This window comes from Podarcis vaucheri, assembly GCF_965113315.1.
Source record: "Podarcis vaucheri genome assembly, chromosome: 6".
Lineage (NCBI taxonomy): Eukaryota > Metazoa > Chordata > Lepidosauria > Squamata > Lacertidae > Podarcis > Podarcis vaucheri.
Window position 1 is genome coordinate 24795140 of NC_138764.1, and position 22697 is coordinate 24817836.

General features: G+C 40.4%; 1 protein-coding gene across 6 annotated transcripts in view; it reads left to right on the top strand.

Annotated features, from left to right (window-relative positions):
- The window catches only part of NEK7 (NIMA related kinase 7), an 84195-nt gene extending 62560 nt beyond the window's left edge, over positions 1-21635 (top strand). For 5 of the 6 annotated variants that reach the window (XM_082225564.1, XM_082225568.1, XM_082225565.1 and 2 more), the window contains 3 exons: positions 601-695; positions 6215-6328; positions 17303-21635. In XM_082225564.1, the coding sequence (XP_082081690.1) occupies positions 601-695; positions 6215-6328; positions 17303-17413 (320 nt within the window). In that variant the 3' untranslated portion in view covers positions 17414-21635. Of the gene's footprint in view, positions 1-600; positions 696-6214; positions 6329-8255; positions 12785-17302 lie in introns of those variants that run through there. The other variant, XM_082225569.1, reaches the window with a different exon arrangement.
- Positions 21636-22697: the final 1062 nt, after the last annotated feature.

Here is a 22697-nt window from a genome sequence, read left to right on the forward strand (position 1 = left end):
TTGCCACTTTCCCTTGGAAAATCCAGTTGTCACTCCTTTCCCTTACCATTCCTGTCAATACTTCAGTTACTCTTATAGTGCAATCCTATGTGTGTCTACTCAGAAGTAGGATCCACTGTGTTCAGTGGGGCATACTCCCTTGTAAATGTGTTTGATTGCAGCCCCTATTATTATTATTATTATTAAAATGCCCCATACTTGAATGATAGAAAGCAGATGAATTGAAAAATACTTCTGTTGTTCCAGCAGGGATAGGATACTGAAAAATATTACAAGAGATTGGAAATTCATAACATTAATACTGATTTATATAAAGGTCTGAATTGCTAAATCACTTCCTGATAATTCTGCAAGTTTTATCTTCATTTTTAAAAACAGCTTATCATAGAAGTCGACTCTATAAAATAGGGCTAAGGTTGCCTGAAATGAGATTAAGTTCATTTACAATATCCCTCTGTATTGTCTCTTTGCATATTTGTTAATAATTGTGCAATTATTATTATTTTTTAACCAAAATATTGGAATGTATATTGCTTGAAAGCATTGTGATGAAGTTTTAAGTGTTCATTTTTTAAAATTATATTTCCATATTGGTTGCAGTGGGAACACCTTATTACATGTCTCCAGAGAGAATCCATGAAAATGGGTACAACTTCAAATCAGACATTTGGTCTCTAGGATGTCTCTTGTATGAGGTAATACTTTTAAAACTTGTACACGTTACTTATTGGTGAGTGATGTTTTCAAAAGTCTTTCTGTATCTGTCTTAAGATCCCGTTATTCATTTTTACATCTATTAACCACTTGGTGATAAAGTAGTATTAAGCGAACGTGTAGAAACTTAACCTTTTACTGCTGAGCATGATCAAATTTACATACATTCCTCAATCCTGAATGAATCTGTTGCAGAATTTTGCCATAAATTTCAGCTAAGAATGGATCACCCCCTGAATTAGAAATGATCTGTTCTTGGCACTGCATCCTTAGACTTGCACACATTCCATAGCATAGCTAGCTGTGAACAGAAACGTGTCCACCACACCCAGTGAACACACTAAGGTTGTAGTAGAACTAACACTGCTTATGCCAGCCTACCTTTTTAAATCAGTGTAAAAAACTCTTCTAAAAACTGAACCATTAAAATACTGCATTCTCAAAAGTTGCTGATCATTTCTAGTTAAGATTGGTGGGTGCAGTGTGGAACAGGGGTTCCTGTACTGTTTAAGAGTTGCATAAGGAGCTGTCAAAATGTTTGCAGTTATTAAAGGCACAAAATTACTGTCAGATTAATTGATATATCTGGTAATCTTACCTTCTAAAAGATAAGCAGGAAAATAGCACTATGAGCAGGTATTCATTCAGTCATTCACTCACTCATGCACATGATAATTACGGTGCCAACCTGTCCTGTGGCTTAATACTAATTATACAGGAATCAACAAGATAACCAAGTTGAACCAAATCCTTCAGGACATGCACAGCTGCTCCTAAGGTTCTCCCACTGTGCTTTACAACTTCTACCCAAATGCTCTCCAGAGAGGCCCTCCCAGCTCCAAAGCATCCAGGTGAAGGAACAAACCACCTGCTTCCATGATTCAGCAGAACTCACTAAAGCTATCCATCAGGATAAACACCTGCTAATGCAGAATTGGGATTTTGTGAATTGTCTCTTTATATCCATGGCAAACATTATTGTTTTCTTTGTAACCAACTCAGTGCCCCTTCTAACCATATAAACAATGGCTACCTCAAGTACCTTTTGAGATTTGAATTTTTCATACTGGGGCTTGGGTGTTTTCACATTAAAAAACAAACAGACAGTATTAGGCCCCTGCTCTTCATGGGGAACCACTGAATACTGATTCAGCAGCACCCATAGAGAACCTAGTGGGTGCTCAAAGAAATGGCATCCTCTGTGCGACTTACTGGCAGCTTACTCTGGTGTGATTCTTTTAGTAGAAAAAAATGTTAAGAAAACATATTGTGCACTCACATATTTTTTATTTTAATTTCTGATCCAGAATGTGCCTCAATTTTTGAAATGGAAAGCTGTATGATTTGGTTTGGAATTCAAAAGTCTTTTTTGGCTGTGTAGACTGGAATTTAATGTAGATTTTAAAATATTTATCAGAATAATGTATTCTAAACAAATAAAAGCCTCATGGAAGAATTCCTTTAGACATTTATGTGGATCAGGATAGGGATTTTGTGAACCCCTGTTTTCTCTTATGCTTCCTGTTATAAAATTGTGACCTTTAATGAAATTAACAGCTGCATTTTGTATTGACAGTACTTTCATTGCTTTTTTCATTTATCATTGCAGTGTGTTGATTGTTTTGTTTTGTATTACTGCAGATAGTTAGGATATAATTGGTGAGGTCATGTTATGAAGGATGACAATAGGTTGATAATAAGCTTCAGGTTTTAGTGAAATCACTCCTCAGATTTACTGATTTAGCAAGAGGATCCTTGCTACGTAGGAGAGTAAATACAAATGTTGTGCTGGTATACAAACAGGTGCAAATGTTAAGATCCATGATTATAAGATCTGTTCCTTCTTCTCTTAAAAATTAATCCACAGTCCAATTTTATTTGGCTATCAACAGATTTTACTCACTTGAAATTCATTCAGCTGTTGATCTCGTTGAATGGAATAATCCAGTGCTTCCAATTATTTGTAATAAGGATCCTATTTGTAATAATTATTTGTAATAAGAATGGCTAACCCACAAAACAGTTAATTGAGAGCAGTTTAATTTTAGCCAGTTTACGTCTATTACCATCAGTGGGACTGATAAAGTATGAGTATTTCAGTTCAACAATTCTCTGAAATTGATTTTTTTTTTTACCTGTCTAACATAAAATGCCCTTTAAAATGTTTTAATTACTTCCATGTTTGGTGCATTTGTTCATGTTTATCTTCAGATTAAAGATAGGGAAACTGTTCATGAAATCTCCATAAAGGTCCAAGTGACTGTGTTTCACTACTTAATTTGTGGCAGTTGATTGGATTTTCAGCTAAACCTAATGTTTGGTTTATTTTCTGTTTCTGGCCGCTGTATGGCAGATCACTTACAGTTTAATAACAATTACTGACTTTCCTTATTATGAAGATTTTTTCTTCCAAGGTTCATTTTACAACAGGAAAATTATACTTTGAAATATGCCTGAGATATAAAAAATAATAATAATTAAATAACCACCCCAAAACACACTCTAATCACTGCGGTTTTAATTGATATGCAACAAAGTAGACTTTACTAATTAAAATCAAGATGCCATGCTTTTGCTACATGGACCTTTACATGGAAAAGTAGGTTTTACACATTTCCTTTATTGTTCAGTGCAGCAATTGCATCCTTACAGGGTCGTAGGTTGGTGGCTTACAGCTCCCCCCAAAAAAAAGAGTGGGAGAGAGAGAGAGAGCTCACGTTGCCACCAGCCCTGAAGACAGACAGTGGGCTTTCGTCCCTCAGACACCCCCAGAATACTAATCAGGAAAGTCAGACCCTGGAGGTCAGGGAGCAAGTCAATCATTCTAGCGATCGTCTCAGTGTGGAGGATCAAATTAGCCTGAAAAATTCAGCTGCTGGGAGGAGAGGGCGAGCAGCTGTCAGGGGCAGCAGCGAGATGCACTAATGAACCAGATGAATAGTGCAAAAGCTTGAAAATAAAAACAGGACAGTTGACATTTTTCATCTGTCAAAGCAGGAGATGCATGAAAATATAGTATTCCTGTTTTAACTCCTTAGGGGACATTCAGCTTTTCTTTCTTTCTTCCCCCCCCCTTTTTTAACACTCTCCAGCATTCAAACAAGAGTACTTTTTAATGAACACCTAGCGTACCAACACACAGGATCTCTGCATTTATTTTGAATTTCCTGCATTTCGTGCAGGTTCTGTTGCTGGAATTCCTGGCTTTGTGTTGTTTTTTTTTTGTTGCACATAAAGGGGGCAAAAAACGCTGCATGAATTACCTTGTTTCAAGATTTAATATTATGGGGCCGGTACAGTTTGCAAACCGCTTTTCTTGAGAGCCTTAATCCCTTTGCTCTTTGGGGTTTTAAAAAGAGAATGCAATATTTATGGTATCCAATTAGTGCCCGCACAGCTGTAATGGATTTTGAGATCCTTGCTGTAAAATCCTTGCCTTCATGTCCATTTTGGAAGATTCCTTCCCAAAGTCTCCTTTATCAATAATGCCGCGGCTAATATTTTGCAGCTTTCTTTTGGTTGCGAAGGAGTTAAATGTTCTATCTGGAAGACCACAAGACAGATGAGAGCCATTTTCAGCTTGTCCTGTCCCTGCTGAAGCTCACTGAGTAGCACAGCATGGACTAGCGTGTTTCACACACACTCTGCCTGTCTGGGGAATGTACACATTGTCCTTCCAAAATCAAACTTATTAGCACATGTAGAAAAGGGTGACTGACTTTGGGGCAGCATCGCACTCCAAGCAGTGCTCACACCGCTGCGGTTCAGAGATTTAAAGCGTTTGGAAGGCAGTACGAACATTTTTATTTAATAAAAAAAAATCCCTGTAAAGTTAGCACCACAGTGTTTGTTTGCCTTTGTAAAGTCGGGCTATCTTCAAATAAACATTAGGTGCACTAATGATATTTTAAAGTTCTTACTTTAAAGGTTCCTTGCCAAAAGATAATGGTAAATTTCTTAAGTGTACATGAAACCAGAATTATGCCTGTAACATAGCATGCTTGTGAGGATTTGTATTTATATTAAATCAAGTGTTGATGCATGTATCAACTTGCATTTCTGCTTCCAGCATATGTGTTTGGGGTTTGGTATGCACAGAAGACAGAAGCTGCAGTTCTGCACCAAATTTCATTCTGCTGACACCAGTTTTGAATAAAAATTGCTTTCTTACCTTAAATTTAGAAATTACATTTTAAAGAACTAAGCAGATAGTGAAATGGCTAACTCAAAAAAGCCAAATGTTTCCTGCTTGGCAGGGGGTTGGACTCGATGGCCCTTGTGGTCTCTTCCAATTCTATGATTCTATGAAATGGTAACAAAGAGAGTAGTATATGCATAAAAAGCAAAAGGGTTAAAGTTTATGAAACCAGCCAAAAGACTCAGGATAGATTTTAGCATTATCCTCACAATCGCCAGAGACTGTATCCTTTGGGTAATGGCCATAGTTCAGTAGTAAGGCATCTACTTTGCATTCAAATGGTCTCAGATTAAGCCCTTAGAATAACCAGGTAGGGATGGGAAAGTCTGTTTTCTGAAGGGCTGCTACCTGTCAGTGCAGACAACATTCAGTTAGATAGACCAGCAGCCTGATGTAGTATAAGGCAGCATCCTTCCCAGATTGATGAGTTGTCCAGGGTCTACAAAAGCAATTGGGAGTTCAAGCAAAACATGGATGACTCAACTTATTTCAGTGTGGTCTTACTCACCCATGGTGGTGTCCTCTGTAAACTGGAACTTGCACAAAGTTCCCAAAAAGAAGGTGGGCTCCAAACGGAAATAAATAGTTTACAAAAGTACTTTATGGCTTTGCAGACTACGCAGCAATATTTCATTCTTTAAAGCATAGGGGATCATCTAGGAGGAATATGGTCAGGATCCAAAGAACAATTTAGCTGTACTCATGGGGGTTACAGTGGGATTCCCCCAGTGGGATTCTAAACATTTTTCAGCCATCATGCCATATCACAAATTGGTTTTGAGAACCCTATCTGTTTCTGAATTAGTTTTCCATTTTCCATGGTGGTGGTGGTGGTGGGTGGGTAGGGAGGGCAGTGTGCTATTTGAAAAACGCAAGCCTAGAGCAGAACTTGTTGTACCGTTCTTTTAGATTCTGATCAGAATTCTCATTTTAAAATTAGATCTTTATTTGTATGGTGAGTCCCACAAAGTCAGTATTGGTGAATAATAATCTGGTTACAGAAAGACATGTCAGTGAAATATATAAACAGACTGTAACATTACAGAAACCAGCTTCACTTGCATTAGGCACACACCCTTCAAAAAAACGATTGAGAAACAAATATAATGAAGTTAAGGACAGTGAAGATCACAAGAAGTTGACGTAGCATGTTTTCCATTTAAAAATTAAACTGGGCCTTTCGAAACAAAAAGTAGTTCCTTGAAAATATACTTATTCCTCCTAACCACACACACAAATTAAAAATTAAAAATCACACAAAAAAATCCAAGATACATTTTATTTTGTTTTAATTCCACACAGATGGCTGCACTGCAGAGTCCATTCTATGGTGACAAAATGAACCTGTATTCCTTATGTAAAAAGATTGAACAATGTGACTATCCACCTCTTCCATCGGATCACTACTCAGAAGAGGTAAGTAGCACCACTCTCTGTAGTATATTTGAAGGTAGAGGTATGAGTACTTGATGAATATTGAATAGTGCCTTTTTTTTAAAAAAAAAAAGTTTCCAGTTTGTACTGGGATCTGGGTATGTTCTTGCACAAGCATAGCTTATGCATGAGAACGTCTTCATGACCTTCTTGTTTGTATTGTGGGCTCAACAGTGTGCCAGGTTTTTTCCTTGATCCCTGAATATGCTTCCTCAAGAGAATGGTGTGCTTTCAACACTGTGGCAGGTTTGAAGCTGAACTTTTCACATGCAGAAGAGTCGAAGGAGATGGCTGTAAGGCAATACATAATACTTTAGAGCAGTCCTGTCTCCTCCTTCTAATACAAGAGATTAAAATTTGAATGATGCTGTGTAGGAGAAACCACTCACAGTGGATGCAGAAAACCCAAACCCTTAATACCATCTGCTTCGGTTGGCTACAAATGAACAGCAGGATTTTCTTTTATTCACCTGTATTGGTATTATCTTGTGCTAGCAAGTGCCTTCTGAATTCATCTTCCTTTGGTGTTCTCATGAGAACTAACCGCCCTTCTGATAACTTCATGGAGGAATGAGGTTCCTCACCAGTTCACCTGCCAACATAGATGTGGTCCAAAGGTAATTAGGCATTCTCATGTCATAGCCATGTTTCCCCTGAACCCCATAAAGGATGCATGTATTCATTATTGTAGGAATAATACCTGCACAGGCTTAGTCCCCATGCATGGATCACCCTAAAGCCATCTAGATTACCATAAGGCATAATGTGAGTTTCCCATTCCTGACCAAAACTTTCCTGTCAAGGAAAGTCAAGGAGCTTAAGCTCAGACTCAGGTCCCTTTACCAAGAGAAGGTGCTGGGCATGGAATGGGAACCCTGTAAATTCCTTCCATTCTCTATGTGTACACATCTTTGTATACCTGTAGAAAACACAGGGTTCCAGTCTGTGGTACAGAGGCTTCTCTGCATTCGCAGGAGAGGACCATGCACTGAGAGTCAAGGATTAAGGCCGTATTGCTGTTCCCATAGTGGTGAACTTGTGCTACTGATAATTCATTTAGATTTAGATGGTGAGGGTTGCAAAATACTGATTAGCAGCAAAAGCATATGTAAAACACATTCTGGCTAACTAATGCAAGAAGACACAGGAAGAACATACGTTTCTTCAGTATATGAAAAAGTCTGTGTATGCTTGTGTGTGCGTAATTCTTTTATCTTGTAATGAAATATTCTCAAAGTTTGAACTAGGTAAGCTGCAAGCCAACAAAGAGGCTACAGTAACTTATTCTAGTTCAATGTACATGAATTAAAGATTATGTTGAAATGCACATAAATGTCCTCTCTGAAATATGTTTTGTAAGTATTAAAGCTTTGCGCTGCTTACAGAATGGGGAGTAACTTGTAATTCAAAACCTTGAATCCTCTTGCTTTCAAGATTTTGATTATTAATAAAAGATTGCAGTCCAGGAATTTTTGGTCTTTTAAACATTCTTTGTCATATATAGTATGACAATTTGTATTTTTATTATAGTGACAATTGGAACACAGTGCGGGTTTTTTGTTGTGTTTTTAGAAAGATGATTAGAATTACTTTTTGAGGTGGAGATTTACCACCCATTAATTTGCGAAACCTTTCCTTAATGTAGCCTTCCCAATTAACTCTTTTTTTCCAGTGGCCATTTTTAATTATTACGTTTTTGTGGAATATAAATATGGCACTTCATATAGGCAACTTCAGAACCGGAGGCCTAGAAATACAGTAGGGTGTGAACAATAATGCAAAATGATAGCAAGAATGTCAGGGGCCGTTCTTTGTTGTGTCATTCATGCTGTCTTCCTTTTTCCACGAAGCGCATGAATATTTCACGTATCTGCATCCTCATCCTCTATTCTTCTTGACTAATTTTCAGACTGTCTGAATTTGCATTTCACATGGTAGCTGATTAGGAGATGCCGAGTGCAGCAGTGAAGCCTCAGCAGGCGGTTGCCATGGTGACCTTCAGCAGGATTTTAATGATGATGCCACTAGTGGTTCGTTGAAGTCGGCCTGCCTGGAGGGCTACTTCACTGCAGCTAAGTGTGAAGTTGGATATATGGATTCTCAGCCAAGGGGCAAATATCAAAGTCCGGCTCTGATAGAAGGTCTTGGTACTGGGAAAGAGAAATAAGATTCCACCTTCTTTTTTATTAACTTAGTTTGCATAGTTCCAGCTTAGGAAGGGGTGGGTGGAATCACACACACACACACACACACACACACACACACACAACAACAACAACAACAACAACAACCATGTTGTATATTTTCCCCATGCACAAACAGGGAGATTTACATTAACACCCTTTAAAAAAAAAATCATTTGTCCACCCGACAGCACTAAAGAGAGCAAATTGTACTGTTCCATTAATAAATAATTTCTTAAGGAAAGAAGTGGCCGTCAGAGCAGAAGGTGTTGCTTTGAACCCGTTGTCCCTTAAAAATCACATGTGGTATAAAACATTTTTTTATGAAATACATTTTAAGATTTTTCTCTCTGCTTCTAGTAATATAGTTTTAATTGTGAAAGTCTTGTATAGAACTGCAGAGGAGGAAATAGGCTAAAGTGTGTCTGCCAGACTGCAGCAGCATCCTAAAGACTTCTCTAAAATTTAGACTTCAAACCCGTTATCCAGGTTGAAAAGTGCACTTGGTTGAGCTGCTGAGTTCAGGGATCACTGAACAACGAAATCTGCTTGAATTTTTTATGCGAATAAATTTTATGAAGGAATAAAATTACTTTGCATCAGCTTCTGTCTGCTTTCACAGAAGAACATTTAAAAAAGAAATAAACCTTTTAACCACAAAACAGTACTCTTAAGATCAGTTTCTAAAACAGATATACTTTTTTCTTTCTTTTTGGCAGTGAAATCATCAGCTGCTTTTGTTTTTTCTGGGTTTTGAATCTGATGTGTGTGCTTGTGTTAATACAAACCCATTTGGTCTACTAGCACCCTTCTTCACATGCCATGACAGTGCACACTGTTTGCATACTCAGTTGTGGCAATGCTTCCTCCTTCCTTCTCTGAACTCCTTCCTGCCAAAAGTTCGGCTGGTTCCTTAAACCCATCATGCTGACAACTACTTTTTATTTTATTTTATTTTTGAGTAGTTGGAATGTTCCTAGGCCTTCCATAACACCACAGCTGCTGAATCAAAAGGATGGAGAGGTCTCATTTCAGGATATTGAAGCTTATCTAATCGCCACAAAGGTTTCAAAATCTGCAAATTGCTTTTTGATTTTGTTCGTTCTTTGCTTTCATTGAATTTATTGGGGGGGACATATTAGGGGGGGGCAGTCTTTTCTTACAAATCAATGTGTTCTGAGTACTAATTTGAAACATCCCTTTTCTACAATCCTAGTAAGACATATTCCAAAGCTAGCTTTGACTGCAACAAATAAATATATAGATACAATGAAAAAACCCTACCCTAGATACTAATGAGAATTCCACTTGCAGAAGAGTCTGCCAGGGTTGCCTTTGGGACCCTTTCCTTTTTATTTTCTCTATCAATGATGATGTGGAAGAATTTGATGGCAGTGAGATTGTTTTACCCAAAGTTTACAGTTCTCTTTTATGTTGTGCTGTTCTTATTTTATCCTTTACATTGACCACGTGGCTTTCGCAGTGGCTTGGCAGGTGCATTGAAGTTCCTTCAGACAGTGGTTCCCTATTAGCTAATTACTGAGAACCCCTATTTTTCAAAAGCCAAGCCATGAACCCCCTACTTTTGAAAAAAAATTGATAACTATGTTAGTTACAGTAGTTTATTCTGTGAACCGCCCTGAGATGGTATATAAATTTGATTAATTCATAATAAAATAATAATACCTCTGCAAAGCAATTTTTGGAACAAAATGTGGGGTAGCCCCTAGTAGCAAAAGATTTTAGGTATTCTAAAAAACAGACTTGGGTTGAGCGATATCTGGTTTTCAACATTGTGATATATGGGCAGCTGAACATCATGATATTCCGATATATCACAGTGTCTGAAATTGGAGACTGGGGATGAGGGAAGGAGCAGTCACGGAGATCAGGTGTTTGGGGGGGAAGAGAGGAAGGGGAGTCATCTCCACCCCATGGTTTGAGTGGGAGGGGGTGCATCAAGCCGCCGTCAGCAGGGTAGCCAGTGAAGATGCAAGTCCATTGTGGCTGTTGCGGCTTTCTTGCTGACTGAGAAAATCTGCTCTGCCTCAGTGCCAGGAGAAGGTAGTGCCCGGTGTCTTGAAATGAGGACAATCAGCTGCCCTGTTTTCCCTCAGCATGAAGGAAGGCAGCTTAGACCATCATTTGATATCGGCAGTGCCTTGAAATTGCTCTCCCTCGCGTGAGGAGCAATATATTGATTGAGAAAGGTAAAGGGACCCCTGACTGTTAGGTCCAGTCGCGGATGACTTGGGGATTGCGGCACTCTTCTCGCTTTACTGGCCGAGGGAGCCGGTGTTTTGTCCACAGACAGCTTCCAGGTCATGTGGCCAGCATGACCAAGTTGCTTCTGGCGAACCAGAGCAATGCACGGAAACACCGTTTACCTTTCTGCTGGAGCAGTACCTATTTATCTACTTGCACTGTTGTGCTTTTGAACTGCTAGGTTGGCAGGAGCTGGGACCGAGCAACGGGAGCTCACCCCGTCGTGGGGATTCAAACCGCCAACCTTCTGATTGGATTTCAAAACCAATTTTGGCCAATATATTGAAAAACCACACAGTGCTAAAACAGACCATAAAACCTTTGATATTACCATGCAAAAATGACAAAAGATTAGCTTGGAGGGAGGGAAAGGATGGGGCTGCGGACCCCCTGAGTGCATCTGCGGACGCCCAGGGGTTGCCAGACCCCTAATTGGGAAGCATTGCCTTAGGACATCGTTGGAGTTGTTCAAAACAGAGCACTTGGTTGTTAATGCACAGAAGATAAAAGCTGGTTCTCTCATACATGCATTGATGACAAGTGATGACCTGTACGTGTGAATGAGCAATCGCAGATTAACTGCCTCGCAGTGGTCTTTTGTTTCATTCGTTTATACGTTTCATTGGAGACCTTTCACATGTTCAGCTAAGTGTTGCGCAATCAAATGACAGATGGCAAATCTAGTAATTTACCTGCCAACCAGTCAATTGCTAATGATGCTCTTTAGGAGATGGAAAACATTATACATGTGTGTCCCTAGAGCGGGGTCCCAAAATGAAACAGACCTACATTTTCCTTCACCACTGTGTGGAACAAGCATTGCTAGTTCTCAAAAGCCAAGAGACACCTGTGTGCTTAACAAAAGTACTCAGTATGTTCAGCCTCCCCTCCCCTTCCATAAAGGAGAAGGAACATCCAGAGCAGGCATTTGTGTGATTGGGCATCCCACTCTAATCAGGTGAGGTTTAGCTGCATATTGGAGAAACTGCAAGGGGCGGGAGGTGATCTTGCTTGAGCACACAAAACCCTGTTAAATCAGACTAAAGGTTTATCTAGTCCAGATTCCTGTTTTCCATAGTGGCCAACCAGCTTATTTATGGTGGATACAAATCCTTTCAAGGAGAGACTTGCAGAAAACCTTTAAAGCTACAATAAATACAGTTAATGTAATATATCAGCTCCTCAAACACAATAAAACACATCAGCATAAAACCAGCAGAAATCATCCATAAAAGGTCTTGAGGGCATAATGGAGCTCGTAAGAGAGAGAGATATCCCCAACATCACTCCCCCCCCCCAACCAAATACCAACATTAAGATGGAAGCAACATTAAGATGGAAGTCCACAAGCAACATCTCTTTCCAGATATTGCAGACCAAGAACTGGTACCATACTGGCTATCAGCACATTTTGTGGTAATGCGTTCCATAAATCATTTGCTCTTTAAGGAAGCACTTCCTTTCACCGCTTCTGAACTTCCCGCCATTCAATTTCATTAGATGGCACAGAGTTTTAATATTATAAGAGAAAGGGAGAAAAAAACTTTTATCTCTATGTATGTTTCCTAAACCATGCATAAATTTAGACACTTCTGTCATGCCTTGCCCATTACTTTCCTTTTTTCCCTAACCTAAAAAGGCCCAGACATTGTACCATTTCCTTGAAGGGAAGATGCTTCAGCCCACTGATGTTATTGGTTAAGCATCTCTAGACCTTTTCCAGCTCTACAGTGTCACTTTTAGAGATGTGGCAACCAGAACTGTGCACACTATTGTGCAGCAGAAGTATGGCCGTTCCACAGATTTGCATTGGGCTATTGCACTACTGGTAGTTTCCCATGTGCTTTCTCAATTACTTCTGGCATTGAATTTGCATTTTTGACGTTGACCCTTATAAGTACGTGACTATTGGCTCAGTCTTCAATTCAAAACATTTTTTCCCTTATGAAGTATGTAGCCAAACACCTGTTAGCTTCAGATCAAGACGTTTATCTTACACTTGTACTGGTGAGAATATCAGTAGGCAAACTTTCTTCTTATGCCCAGCAATATTCTGTTTTTGTATTGGTTCAAAGTTCAATGGGCTTCTAATGAAGATGCATGATGTTTCCCCCCTGGATGTTTTCTCTCTCTCTCTCTCTCTCTGTGTGTGTGTGTGTGTTTGTGTGTGTGTGTAGCACATCTTAGTGATAGAAAACATGTGTTACATGCAGAATGCCCTGTAGGTTCCATTCTGTCATGAATGGCAGTGTCTTCAGTCTTAGACCCGAGAGGGCCACTGTCACTTGGAATAGAAAGTTTGGGGCTAGATGGCCAATTGTCTAACCTGACATGAGGCAGCTTCATATATTAGTATGCTTAAAAGTTGTGTGCGGGGGTGTCGGGGACTGGGCAGAGGAGGAACTATGGAGACCGCCTCCCCAATCTGACCCTTCCTGAGAAGAAGACATTACAACAGGGGTTTGAGGGAGGTCACAGCTCAGAGGAAGATGAGGGGAAATGTTGGGAAATAATGGGAGAGGAGGAGGAGACAGAGCCAGAGCAGCTGGCTGCCATGTTACCACTAGAAAGCATTCCAGACCCGCCATCTCCCAGAACCTGGCGAGCCTTAAAAGTAGGAGAGCAAAGAGCTTGAAGACAGATGGCCCTAAGTGGCAACCATCAAGGGGGTGGTGCTGTTGACGAAAGAGGAAGTGGGAGAGAAGGGACATGGAGATTTACTCGGGACAACACCATTATTCCAAAAGGTTGCATTCCCATGCCTCTCTCTGTAAATATTGAATAAAAAGCAGGTGGTAAGGACTTTTCTTATCCGTTTCTGGCAACCCACTGTGGGGGTTGGTTCCTCTGCTGCCTGACAGGGGGAAGGTGAAAACAGACCCTTAGTAGCATCTTTTTAAGGAGTAATACGTTAGGTGAATACCTTCTGCTTAGGAATAAGCAATGTTTCTTTCTGCTTTAAATCCAAGTTCTCCGCCATCGCAGGCGTTTCCAAACACTGGCTTGCCTGTGTCAGCCTTTTTTTTTTTTTTTTGGTCCCTTTTTATGACTTGAGGGACACTGAGTCCCCCCCCCACCCTTGGAGTCTGACAAACCTGTTAAAGTAAAAAGAAATGTGTCCCGCTGCTCCCCACTACCAGGCTAAGCTCCAGGCAAAATACTGTCATTGTGCTAAGTTCACAGAGGAGGTTAAGGAGAATAAGCCGAGCCGAAGGAGACTGCTGCTCAGAGATGCAACAGGAGCCTTCCCAGTCTTAGGTAATGTCCCAGTCTGCCTTTTGTAGAGCATGCTGCTCATCCCATACCAGACTAGAATATATTGCTGTCCTGACATCTCGGCTCAGCCTAATTCACATTAGCATCCCCCAGGTCAGCTGAATGCAATGGATGCTACTAGCTCCATATTAAATAGGGAACCTTCCCGACTTTATGGAAATGGATATTCCTGACAATAGGCAAAGGCATTGCAATCCCGTATTCAGCAAGAAGTCATTGTCTTTCCACACACCTTAGAAAAGAACATTCTGTGTTTTGTGCTTTTAGGGAAGATGTTTCATGGAAGTAATGTGCATTCGGGCAATAGGATGGGAGCCGTTTTTTTCAGCTTTGACAAATACTTCAGAGTTCATACTTAGAAAGATTTAAGGGGAGTCTGCCTCAATCACTTTCTCTCCTGTAGAGCTCATGGCATCTACCCAAAGTCTCAGTTTCTTCTGCAGTTTAGATGCCAGGTTTGGAGCTTCATCCCCAGCCCAAGTCCGTGTTTAAGATATTCAAAATAGGAGTAAGCAGCGGCTTATTTTTTTCCCTTTCCATGCTTCTTCAGCATAAAATAGCCATCTTGATCAGCAGGAAATAAATACATTCATATACATACATACATACATACATACATACATACATACATACATACAGCTTCCCCTTGCAGACTTAGGATATCTAGATTATAGGAAACATTCCTTCCTGATATGCATTAATATTTAATAATTATGAATAAATAATTTTACACTTTACCTTTTTTTAAAAAAAGGAACTCCTGACACTTTTCAATTTGTCCTACAACATTAATTTTACACATATATATTTCCTCTTCTGCATAGCAGCCTACAAGCAGCAGCCCATCAGTAGATAAAATACCTGTGGCAGGCGTGAAATACTACAAAGTTCTTTCAGGATCTGCCCAAAAGGGTTCTCTTTGCGGAGCTGAAACCTTCGTTTCTCAGAAATCTCTTGCCTGCCTGCCATATAAGCAGTCTGCAAAGCGTTCAGCCATTGACTGCCTCTTGGCTAAGCGTACTAATACACTGCTCTTGTCGGCTGCAATATATCATCAACCCCTTGCATCTTCCTGTGGCAGATCATGTAGCTTTCCTATTGCATCTTGGGTCATCTCCTTCTGGATTTGTGAACTTTGAAGTTAAGCCTCACTTAAACTGAACGCGCACTCTTAATAACAAAGAACATGCATCCCCATAGGACTATTCCTTTATTTTGCAACTCTACATCGAAAATGGAAAGTGGGGCAGTGGGGGGGGGGATTGATTTCATAGAAGTCTGGAGTCCCATTTTAATATATCTGAAATTAAAGTTTCCCCCATGCTAGGCACAAGGTAAAAAAAAAAAAAAAGAGACTAAGAATGCAATCCTATTCATGCATTGAGTTCAGTGAGACTTACTTGAAGGTAAGTGTGCGTAGGATTGCAGCTTCCTTTTCAATGACTTCCATGGTGAGATTAATGTAGAAGTGAATTTGAAGTATCCTACACACATTGACCTTGCAGCAGTGCCTTGTGTTTAGTACGTCTTAGTCGGCAACTCTGTACCAACTTACCTGGGAGTAAGCCAGTAACCATGTATAGTATATTAAAAACCATGGGCGCAGTTCATCCCCATGCAGGTAGTGGAATCAGATTTATCTGTGTGGGACTGTATTGGTTGTTCAGTATATGTTGCTCATAAAGGAATCCCTCGCTGAGTCCTTCACATGACATGACCAGGTTACAAATGAATCTTGCCAGATGAACTGAAGGGGATATTCAGCTCATAACCACAAAGGGCCACAAAGCTTCAAGGCCTTTGAAGGGTCTTTTCCAACTTGTTTATTCTAAGGCAACAAGTTAGAGTAAATGAGTGGCTCTGACACCTATAACTCAATGAATACCAATGATTATAGTAATGTATACTTTAAACTGGGTTGCCAGGGAGGCTAACCTGTGGCCCTTCAGTGTAATTAGACTACAGCTTCCATGGTTTCTAGTCATTGGCTATGTGGGCTGGGACTGCTGGGAGTTGTTGTCCATCAATATCTGGAGGGTCACAGGGTAGCCACCCCTGTTGTATGCATTTTGTTGGCATCTGTCTGTCTCAAGAGACAATGGAGTATAGGAGTGAAGTCAAACCATTGTGTTAGCAACACTGAAGCTTGGGCAGTGTGCTTGGAGGTTCTGGGTGTTGGCTATTTGCAGTTTAGTTGCGCTGCAGAAAGCTTGCTGGGGAGACCACGCATTACAAGGAATTCAAAAATAACTTTAACAAGGTTTTAATAACAAAAAACAAAAACTCATTTTACACTAAACATATCAACAAGCATGACCCAACCACCAACCCATTCCCCCAGGGTACTGAGAGAGCTAGGTGCTGCTCTTTATATACTATACCCAATTGTTGACACAGCTTAAACAACACAACTTAGCAGCACCTGCTATACTGTTTCACAGCTGTAAAACTGGGTCACATTATTTGCTCTGGCCCTTTAAGACATACACATCTTGTGGAACAATAATGAACCTTCAAATTTAAAGAGACCATTCAACATTGGGCTGCCCAGACAACAAGACACCCCTCTCAGCCTTGCCAATGTGGTCCAAAAGAAAAATGCATTTGGCACCAGCTTGGCTGGAAAGAAGTGCACAAGGCACCATGCAGCCGTCTTAGGGACTCCCTTCCAGATTTGTTAGGCTTTACTCCTTAGCCTGTTCTTCTCCCAAAGATGTCCCACAGGGTGGCAGAGGTTTAGGATCAGAGTTTTTCCTTTTCCTAGATGGGCCACCTTCTCAGGTTAATGAGCCCCACCTCTACCTCTCACTTCCCTCTGTAGCACGTGTAGAAACCGCTGCCTTGACCATTGGACTCACTATTGGTCTCATCTGCTCACCACCAGAGCTTGTATTCACATGTAGGGGAAAGTCCCTAACTCTGAGGGTTTGAGACGCAACAGCTACCCTCACCTGGTTTACCTGGCCAATCAAAGCTGTTTCCCAGGGTGTGGCTACTTGTCACATGCTGACAGCTTATAGGAGCCACATGTTAGAACTGAGTGCAAAGGTGGACAAACTACCCCAGAAGGAGCATGGCCAGTGGTACTACCCTTCCCCTACACCCCTGCGTATGCATTAGTGCCACACTATTGTAGTTTTCCAGTACTCCTAATTGAAGTTTGGAGGAGGGAGAGAAGGATGGCCCTAATAACTTTGTCACACAGTGCTTTTTTTCTTTTCTTTCCCCCTAGCTGCGACAATTAGTTAATATGTGCATCAACCCAGATCCAGAGAAGCGACCAGACATCACCTATGTTTATGATGTAGCAAAACGTATGCATGCACATACCGCCACCAGCTAAGAGACTTGGCAGCTTATGAAGAGAAAGGAAAAAACAACAAACCCACCGGAATCATTCAAGTATTGTTGTGCAAAACCTCTTCCACCTTTTCTCCCATTTGTCTGCATCACCTAAAGTTTAGTTACATGCAATGAGAATGTTTAGCAGTTTTGTCACAGAGTTAATAACCTAAAACGAAGTATTTTTTTTAAAAAAAAATGTTTTAATGGAAAACATGGAACAGTTCTAAACATGACAGAATAAGAAAATCGGCAATCCTTTCTGACTTCTGAAAGCTGCAATTTCACACATATTTCTACATAAAGAGCAATGATTTTACATGGAAATAATATTTTGTTCTACATATCAGAGTTGCGGTTTTGCATATGAACACAACAGTGGACTCCTTAAAGGAATACTGTTGAAACTGCTCCTCAGTTGTTTTCAGTAATGTGTGGAAGTGATGAATCAGCACAAATTGGTGAATTTATTGTTCATTAGTGAATATATTGTTCCTTTTCCCTAGAGGCAATTAATTAATGAATAGGATTTTATTTTATTTTTTAAAAAAGGAATTTTGCAGTTTACGGTTTTCCTCATCAAGATAAATGTCGATAGAAACCATTTTATTTGCTGTTGAGCTTTGATGCAGCCGCTGAATGTGAAAAAGAATTGGTTTTATTTTATTTTTCCTCAGAGATTGTCCAACACTGAAAAAAGAATAAATCTGGTCAGCTGTTGTTGTTTTTAAAATCCTTGTACAGTACCTTAACCCCAGCTCCTAAAACTTGATATCATGTATTTGTATTATGCTGCGCCTTGCTGCTCCAAGCCTCTGGGCGAACAGAAAAGAGTGGTGTAATTTGTACAGGGCCTAGGATTCTGAAAGCATCACTGCCACAATCTGTAGGTCTCAAGATGGCGCTCCACAAAATTAAGCATTTGCAAACTCCTTTTCATTCAGTGGTGGATTGCTAAGCACGTCATATCAATGACAAAGTGCCTAATCTGGGCTGAATTTATCCAGATAATCTTTCATGCTATATATTGACTTAGTTTTAAAGGCTAGTTCAGCCTTCCCCAGGCTGGTGCCCGCCTAATGTTTTGGAGGACAAGTCCCATCAGCCAACAAGGTAATCCAGGCTGAGACAGATGAAAGGTGTAGTCCAAAATATGCAGGGGAGGGCTGGGTTAGTTTACACCCAGCAGCATTCAGTATAAGGTACACATTATAGAAAATGGCCAAATGCTTGGAATGTCCTAAGTATGGCATCTTCTCCTTGTGCTGATTCTCCCAGGGTAAATCAGAGGACTCTTTTTCTTTTCCTTTTTACACCACGGCAAACCAGCAACAGGAATGGGTTTTGGCTGCCTAGAGTCAAAGCTTCAAAGGAATAGGCAATCTATGTGGCAGCCAGTCATTGATATGAATTGTCCGTTACAATGCAGACATCTGCTTCCTAAATAATTTATGTGTCTTAGAAGGGTATTTTGTTCCCCGAAAACGTTCACTTGAGATTTTTAAAAAGAGAGTTTTCTTCTTTTCTTTCTTTCTTTCTTTCTTTCTTTCTTTCTTTCTTTCTTTCTTTCTTTCTTTCTTTTTGCATTAGCTTATATTCCAAAGCGAAATTCATAATTAATGGAATAAACATTCATGGCCCTGAACGGGGTATTTGTTGTGGAGTGCGGAAGCATTATGTTGTAGCTACAAGTGTTGTTTTACATAGTCCTTTAAAATCCTGACCGGACAGCCTGCAAATCTATGACGTGTCAAAGTGGGTTGCTTAACAGTTACAGGAGCTGACAGGTAGAATTTTAATCCCACTGTGACACATTTATCTCTGAGAACAAACAAGAAGCCGTACAGTATTTTTTTCTGCACATTAAACCAACAAATTTTACTAATTCACCATGCAGCCATGTGCAGTTAGGCTCATCAGCAGAAAACCATGTATAACAAAGAAAAATGTAAGTGCAACCTGCACTCTTCAGGAGGCAATGCCTAACAGTGAAGCCAGGCATGGCATTTTGGAGAATCCGATACGTGGCAGTCGCCTGCCATGGAGCAGAGCCAAAGGCAGGTTTGGCTTCGGTAATCAAAACTGCTGCCTTCCACCACTGGGCAAGATGCGTCTGTGGGGAGACATGGGTGCAGTGAGTAAGTGGCAACAGCAGCAAGCAGCTACGCCACGGCATGGCCAGATCTCCCTACTCCTGACCACGAAGCAAAACGGAAAGCTTTACTAAGTCCCTTCATGGGTTCCTGTGCACAGTTGGTGGGGTGCATTTGGCTTGGTGGACACCATTTAGGCAGGCCTAATTCAGAGTTTTTTTAATTGTTCATGTTCAGTTGAATGTCCACAGCAATAGTGGGATCCACTGTGCACCCAGTCTCCTAGATTGGGGTCCTAGCACAACACGGGTTTGCATGGAGCCATGATTAAGCTAGTTGAAATGATGTCCTGCTGCCTTAACCTACAAAATTCAGAAGGTGAATGCAATATGAACACTTCCGTTAGGATGATCCGTAATACTTTTCTTTTTTCACCCTGAATGAGGCTAAAAATAGTTTTGCTAAAAAGAGCATAGGACAAGATAGTAATCTCTCGATCCTCGTTGCCAAGTGCTACTATGCAAAAGTATTCCAGCCTTTCATTAAGTCTGTTTCACCCCATCTCCCTCCACCTACTTTTAGGTCATTTTACAGGTCCAATGGAGAAGGACTGCTACGTTTAACATAGTAATATGATTTTCATCAGGTGTTTTGCATGTTTAGTCGGATGTCGCACTGAATTCTGTAGGTCTTACTCCCAAGTAAGTGGCACAAATTGCAGCTTTGTAAATTTCACATGTGTACCTTTATTACAAAATGCATGCTTTTGGGAAGCCAAAACCTGATTTTCTAGAAGAAAATAGTGTTGGCGATAATTATGAAGCTTGCTAAGCTAATATGCCTACAGAATAAAGGTGTTTAAAAAATAATAACAATAAAAGAAATACTTCCAGTGTTGATAATGTAAGATGCATTCTGTCGAAGGACCAATTAAGTTGATTTCAGAAGCCAGCAAAAAGAACGTTTCTGATGAGATGCTTGGTAAGCTTACGTCATATTAAGAAGGTCAGGCCGGGCACCGATGCCATTCAGGCACTCTACAATGGCAAAACGATTTGCTACGCCGCACAAATTCAATGTAATGAAGATAGCTCTGCCAATAGATCACTTGAGCAGCCTGTTCATAATCTCCTCTGCTTGCCAGGGCTTCTAGGACTTGGAAGCAACCAAAGGGTAAATATGAGAATCCCGCTTAACAAGTTGCAGTAAAAGCTAGGGAAGAAAAAGGCCTATTCCTAAGTCCCTAGAAGCGGCATGCCTTCTCTTGCACTGTTCTGGTAACACTGGGAGGATGACATTATATGTTTCAGGTTGGCAAGGTGGAAACTTCCCATGTTGGTATCGCCAGCCACAAGCAGAGGCATGTCTTCCTTTCAATGCTACTGGAGCAGTCAAAACTGATGAACAAGCTACAGTTCACACTTTGGTTTTCCCTCCATCTGTGCAATATCTCATCTCGCTCTCATTAGCTCCCTTCATAGTTGATAGTGGAAAGGAGATAAAGTTACGTGACTTCGCTTCTACAAAACCTGGTGCTTGATAATGTGTGTAGAAGATAGTGGCAGGGTGGATGGATGGCTTGGCAGTCTGCCGAATCATCTTACCCTGTTTGCCTGGTTCCTTGCCAGGTATCAGAAAGTGGAAGGGTTGAGGAAAAGAGTAGAAAGAAAGCTAGCCGCAGACAGTATTGGTTCAGGTGCAGCAGAGGTGGAATTATTTTCACTGGAACTTCATTCTATCCAAGCTCAATTCTAATCAAAGGCCAGTCTACGCTTCCTGATAAGAGTAAAATAGAACTTACTCAGTTTCACCTAGGGCTAATCTTTCTGACAGTGTATACTTATATATAACGAGTTAATAAATGCCTTAACTTTATCTTCAGCACTCATGGAAAATAGACATTTCTGTAGATGACTCTTTTGAAATGAATGTATTAATCAGTAACCAAAACATGTATAATTTTCTGCTGCCTTATACTCAGTTGTACTGTAATATTCCAAATAATATTTGTTGTGCTTTCTGCACCCACTCTCTGCACAAGGAATTGTACTCTTTGTTTGGAAATCTATGTTGTACAATATCTTAATATAAAAAGGCTACACAAATTAAATAAATTGGAAAGTGAAACAACTTTGATGTCCTTTTTTTTGCCCTTCAAGGTTTATTTACAAGAATGTGCAAGGTGATGTGTTTACTGAAAATGTTATTGGGAACTGAATTTGACTTAAGATGGCAGATCCAAGCAACATAAATATTTGAGTACTCGGAACCATCTTCTGTAACCCCCTTAAAATGACCGCTAATTCCAAAAACAACAGTTCTTTTCAAACATTTGCAGACAGGTAAGTGCTCCGTGGGCTCAAAGGATGCTTGCCAAGTAGGATGTTCATAGGTCCGTCCCACCCAGCTTTCCCTCCAGTGCAGTCTGTCAGACATCTTTGCAAGTTTCCCAATGGAACAATGTCTTTGCACATTGCAGATGTGCAGCAAAACATACGTACAGCAGGGGTACAGCCTTCCACTGAAGCCTGTGAATACTGAACATGTGTTTGAAAAAAAACTACAGTGGTACCTCGGGTTAAGTACTTAATTCGTTCCAGAGGTCCGTTCTTAACCTGAAATTGTTCTTAACCTGAAGCACCACTTTAGCTAATGGGGCCTCCTGATGCTGCCGCGCTGCCAGAGCACGATTTCTGTTCTCATCCTGAAGCAAAGTTCTTAACCTGAAGCACTATTTCTGGGTTAGCGGAGTCTGTAACCTGGAACGTATGTAACCCGAGGTACCACTGTGGGTGCAGGGATTGCATAACAGCATCTATAGAGGCCACAGTAACTCCTCTGCCATTTGCAACGTGGCTTCTGGACAAGTTCCTCACCACCACCTGCATAATTAAACTCTGGGAATATTGAACCATGTCCTTCCCAGCACCCTAAACCAAGGCCAGAGCTATGTACAGCTTGATCTTTATATTCCATTTGTTTGTTTGTTAAAAAAAAAAATCTGTGCCAAGAATGCTGAGTTATTCAATCTATAAATTGTGCAGATTCCCCACTAGTGAGTGAGAACCTTCTTGTTTCCCACTTAGATTTTGATTGGGTTGTCCATTAGTGATTATTTTTAATTGCTGCTTCTTTTTTAATATCATTTTAAATTGATTGTTAGGGCTTTTAATTGCAAGCTTGGTTTTATGG